Genomic DNA, 5,622 nt, shown 5'->3' with positions numbered 1-5,622 from the left:
TTGTCTTATCACTAGTGAACGCCACAGAAACGTCTCTTTATATTTCATGTAATAATGTACGAAATTTGTCATCCTTTGTGTATTTCTCTTTATGGATTCTTACTTTTTTCTTCCCTTTGCCCTTATTGTTTCCCACATGGGTGATCATTATGTAGGTTTCTCAGCACTATAAAAAATGATCACGTTTCTTTTTGAGAAAATTGTAACATTTTAGTTATTTTTGCTTTTTCTCAAGGAGATGTGATTGGAATTGAAAGAATGTTTTTCTTCCCTAGAGTCTGTGTGGGACCCCTGAGATTTGAGACATTCTTCCTGATCAGGGTCATTTAATTTCTCTTTGGAGTGGACATTCCTTCCCTCCCTTCATTCTTTCTCTCTCTTTGCTTTTGCAGTGCTGGGGATGAAATCAAGGTCCTCACACATGCCAAGCACATGCCAAGTACATGCCAAGTACATGCTAAACACTTGCTCTACCACGGAGTTGCCCCCTTGGCATGACTTTTTAACCTATGTATATTTTTCAAAACAGGAGTAGAAAATGGCCATGGCAAAAGGGAATGCCAAATTCTCATGGATACAGAATATTCACACTCTGGAATTTTTGGGTGCCAATTGTATGTCCATTGGAAGAAAAATAATTGATACTGAGAGCTTGCCTGTTGTCCTTTGCTTCCACTAGTCTAGGCCTGAGAAGAACATGGTGTTAACGTGGCCCCAGGAGAGCATGGCAGGTTTGAAATAGAGGAGGCATTTGAATTTAGGGGTCATGATAGGTCTAAGAGATGTGGGACCGGGGCCCAATCTATTCCAAAAGGATACCCATGATACAGGGGCCAGATCATAAGGCAACAGAGGAAGCAACAGATGTCTTTCCAATCACAAGGCTCCTCGGTAAAGTTAAATGCAAAAGCCACAACATCTGAACAGTGTCCTCTTGTCCTGAAGCTTCAGCAGCATGAAGGACCCTCTGCTCCTCATTATCCTCTGAGCTGTACCCTCCCGCTCATGCTGCGGGTCACCCTGGCTCCCTGTTGACCCAGGACTTCTGAAACCAGCACCTCCCTCAGGCCTTTGCACAGGTCATTCTTCCTGTCAAGGAAACACCTCTGGACTAACTTTGTGGCTCCTTCCCTGTCTTCCTGGGGTGTTGTCAAGTGTCACGTAGTGCTGGTCTTTCCTGAGCACCCAGCACAGAAGAAAACTCTCTAATTTCTCTTTCAAACTTGCCTTTTCTCCCTCATGTTATTCTGTTATCAACTATTGACATCTGGTACGATTATTTCTTTATCTACTTACATTTGCCTGTATTATTTTTTCTTTATTAGATTTAGCAATGCTTTTTTTTCTGTTAAGAAGGGAATAATCACTGCTAAGACATTGCCTAGAAAATGATCATCACTTAATCACAGTGCTCAAATTCATGGAAGTCATTCAGATTTTTGTGTAAGTAAATGCTTGGGGAATTACGAATGAGAAACGAAATTCTGGAGAGGGTTATAGGACCTTCATAGTGAAGCAAAATCATGTACACAACAAGAGTTTGCATCCTGGTTGTAGAACATACTGGATTGTGCTTCTGTGAGGTTAGGATTGCTAATTGAGTCATGGCTCTTCTCGCTTGTTTTGTTAGCTATGTAAACCACAGAAGACCAGAGAATGAGACACAAATCTCAGAATTCCTCCTCCTGGGATTTTTAGAGGACCCAGAACTGCAGCCCTTCATTTTTGGGCTTTTCCTCTCCATGTTCCTGCTCACTGTGCTGGGGAACCTGCTCATCATCCTGGTCACCATCTCAGACTCCTACCTGCACACACCCATGTACTTCTTCCTCTCCAACCTGTCCTTTGTGGACATCTGCTTCACCTCCACCACCATCCCAAAGATGCTGGTGAACATCCAGACTCAGAGCAAAGCCATTACTTATGCAGGTTGCATCACACAGATGCAGTTTTTCATACTCTTTTCAGTGTTGGACATTTTTCTGCTGACCATAATGGCCTATGACCGGTTTGTGGCCATCTGTCACCCCCTGCACTACGTGGTCATCATGAAGCCCCAGTTCTGTGGTTTGCTGGTTCTGGTGTCCTGGATCATTAACATTCTGCATTCTTGGCTGCAAAGCATAATGGTGTTGCACCTGTCTTTCTGCACAGATTTGGAAATCCCCCACTTTTTCTGTGAACTCAATCACCTGGTCCACCTTGCCTGCTCTGACACCTCTGTCAGTGAGGTGGTGATATACACCTCAGCTCTGCTGCTAGGATGTGGCCCTCTCATTTGCATCCTTTACTCCTACTTCAAGATAGTGTCTTCCATCTGTGCAATCTCATCAGCACAGGGCAGGTACAAAGCCTTCTCCACCTGTGCATCTCACCTCTCTGTGGTCTCCTTATTTTATTGCACGAGCCTAGGTGTGTACCTCAGTTCAGCTGTGACCCAAAATTCACGCTCTACTGCAACAGCCTCTGTGATGTACAGCGTGGTCACCCCCATGCTGAACCCGTTCATCTACAGTCTGAGGAATAAGGACATCAAGAGTGCTCTGAGGAGACTCAGTGAGAGAGAAACTATGAAAGCATCAGTTGTGCTGAGACTGAAGATGTGCCTGTGACCGCAGGGCTCAGAGCCTCAGAGCCAGAGCTGGGTCCTCATCAGCAAGTGGAAGCAGAACTTCCTCTTCTGTTTTATTCCTTGAGTTTTGTTCTCTTTGTTTCACTTTCTCTGTACAATTCAATTTCATATTTCACTGGATTGCACTATCTGGATGACATCTGGGCCTCTTCACTGTATCATGTTCCAATTGTTTGGAAGTTCTTTGTATCTTTGGAACAAAGATACAAAGGGGGGTTGGGGGAACTGTCAGGAATGATGTTGGTCAAATCATATTGTTATATTGTGTGTGGGCGCAAATATGTATCCTATCATGTACAACTATAATACACCAATGAAATGTGAGAACAAGAATGGACTTTTATAACAAGAGAATTCTTAAAAGTCACTAATCTCAAGGAAATGTGCACAAAAAGGTCTCAATGTATTTCTGAATTGTTTACTGGTGAGTGGTTTATAAATGCAAGACTCAGTGGCAATTCTTAACTTCTGTTGTAAACATGATTTTTAAAATTTATTTTGTAAAAGCAGCATGAACCCAAGTATTGTAGGGCTCATGATTATGTATCAAGGGACCATAGCTCCCTCATTAAGGAGCAGAATAGTAAATTTTCTAGAGATGCCATGGGTTTGTCCCCAGCAAAATTCAAAGCTTTTCGGACCCATGGGAACTGCTCCAGGCAGGATCATGCATTTTAGAACTTAGTCAAAACTTTAAGTAAGCATTGGGATTTGTATTCAGATTTGATCTTTGTGTTAAGGTTAGAAGGGTTCATGGAGGAGAAATAAGACTCATTCCCTGGTCCCTAGGGAACAGAGGATCATCAAGATCAAATCCCCTTTGGTGCAGAGCAAGGTCTCACTTGGAAACATGTCTCAGGTTTGGAATAAGAAGAGGGAAAGTGTCCAGTGAACAGACACACAGGCCTGAAGCTACTCCCTGCTGGTGTCCTCTGTGAGCTCTGCATTGATTTAGATGGGCCTTGGCTGTACCACAACATAACTTCATCAAAGAGAGGAATTTGGATGTCACTTTGAGACCTTCCATTCAGAAGAACCATCCGGGTAATTCGGAGATCCAGGTGGGTGCTGCAGGAAAACTTTTCAGAGTGAAGAACATTTACATAAGGACACCTCAGAGTCAATCCAGTCTCACCCAGAGTTGAGAGGTTGTGGTGGTTAATTGTTGGTCTGCTTGATTAATTATTTGATATGTTTATTTAACATGCAAAAAAAAAGGAAGGAAAAAGCATGGAACAATGGACTCAGCAGTGCATGAATCATGCTGACCATGGAGTGACCTGGAATCTTGGCTGGAGTGGAAGTGAGAAGCTTGAAGCCTTTTCCAAGTAGGAACTTGTCCAAGGACATTTACAATTAATTTGGTGGAAATCAGAATTACAGCATTGTCTGTGGAGGGATGGATATAGAGAGGGAGAGCGCAGTTTTGTTTCTGAGATTGAGCACCATTTTGGTTGGCTTATTATTTTTATATATCCATTTGTCAGTTGCTCTGAATATTTCAATTTTTTTTCCAGTTCGTTATTTCTCGACTGACTTTTGGATTGAAAATGTAGCCATTAAATATCTCAAATTTGAGCCAAGTATGGTGACTCATGTTCATAATCCCAGCCACTCAGGAGGCTGAGGCAGGAGGATGCCAAGATCAATGCCAGTGTCAGAAACTCGATAAAACCCTGTCTCAAAATAAAAAAATAAAAATGACTGGGAATGTAGTTCAGTAGTAAAGTGCCCCTGGGTTCAATCTTAAGTATTCCCCACAAAACTTATCTAATTTTATTCAGTGAAATATGTCTATATTGTTACTTCTGGGGTTCTTGCCTTATTTAAAATATTTTTTCACCTGTGACCTTTATACATAATTTTTCTGATTACCTCTAAAGTGTATTTATTACTTGATTCTGTGGTCTTCACTTCCTCTGAATTTTTGTTAGGTATTTGATAATCAATTTTCCTAAAGATAGCCAGTGAATCACATCCTTGTCTTGGTTTCTGTGTTCACATGCACCGAGGCAGAATTTCTGATCCATCCACCAAATGAGCTTCTCTCTGTGCCACACATTCAAGGACCATTCTGTTATGCCCCTTTATGCCCAGGTTTGTGCCAACTTAGTAATTAGTTCATCATGATGGCATAGAAGTGTTGATATTATGCATCTTCTTTTATTTAGTGCTTGATGCTGTGTTCAGTTTTGCTAGTGCATTTGTTTTGAGGTCACTCAGCTCAACCTGCTTCTACTTCCCCACTACTCTTTCTTGGGTCACTTCTCTCTGGTTTTATCCTATGGAATGGGCACACATTCACACACTGCTGTGAGACAGAAAGGTGAGTGAAGCAGGCGAAGTCTGCCCTCTTGGATCCTGTTCCATGATGCCAAAGACAGTCGGTTCCTGGTAATAGCTGTGTATGTGCTGTGCTGTGTAGGGATGAGTCACCGGCAGGATTGTATTCAGTGTAAAGGATGAGCATCATGGCGTGTGCAGGATTTTATAGAAAATGGCCTTGGCATCTTGGCAGAAGACCATAATCAGGACTAGAGTGTGCCCACTGGATTTGTTCAAAGAGTTCACAACAGAAAGCCCAGGAATAACCCAGAAAGTGAACCTCACCAGAAAATGGGGGCGGGGGGAGGCTGCCTCTGCTGCTGTCCATAGAGTGACCAGTGGGTATTAATCTTTCTGTGTCCTGCTTATTTCACAGAATGAGAAATATCAACTGGTTTTTACTGTGGAAGCTAAAAATTGATTCAGAGAAGCAGGAAGTAGATGATGGATACTAACAAGTAATAGAGGGGAAATCCAATTAACAGGGACAACATTATAGTCACAACACAGGAAGAAATTTTGGTATCTACTGCACAGGAGGTGCCTACAGTTGGCAGTGATGTGCATTTCAGAATAACTGGAAGGGAGGGTTTTGATTATTCTCAGTATGACAAAATAATAAATGTTTGAGGTGATCAATATCCAATTACCTCAATTTGATTATT

At 42.1% G+C, this 5,622-nt stretch overlaps 1 protein-coding gene across 1 annotated transcript; it reads left to right on the top strand.

Annotated features, from left to right (window-relative positions):
* Positions 1–1,604: 1,604 nt before the first annotated feature.
* On the top strand, positions 1,605–2,612 carry LOC124968181 (putative olfactory receptor 7A2). Its single transcript, XM_047530483.1, has one exon. It carries the CDS (start codon positions 1,605–1,607, stop codon positions 2,610–2,612), a length of 1,008 nt encoding a protein of 335 aa, XP_047386439.1.
* Positions 2,613–5,622: the final 3,010 nt, after the last annotated feature.

This window comes from Sciurus carolinensis, chromosome 17 (genome assembly GCF_902686445.1).
Source record: "Sciurus carolinensis chromosome 17, mSciCar1.2, whole genome shotgun sequence".
NCBI classification, from domain to species: domain Eukaryota; kingdom Metazoa; phylum Chordata; class Mammalia; order Rodentia; family Sciuridae; genus Sciurus; species Sciurus carolinensis.
This window is presented reverse-complemented; position numbering and strand designations above follow the sequence as displayed.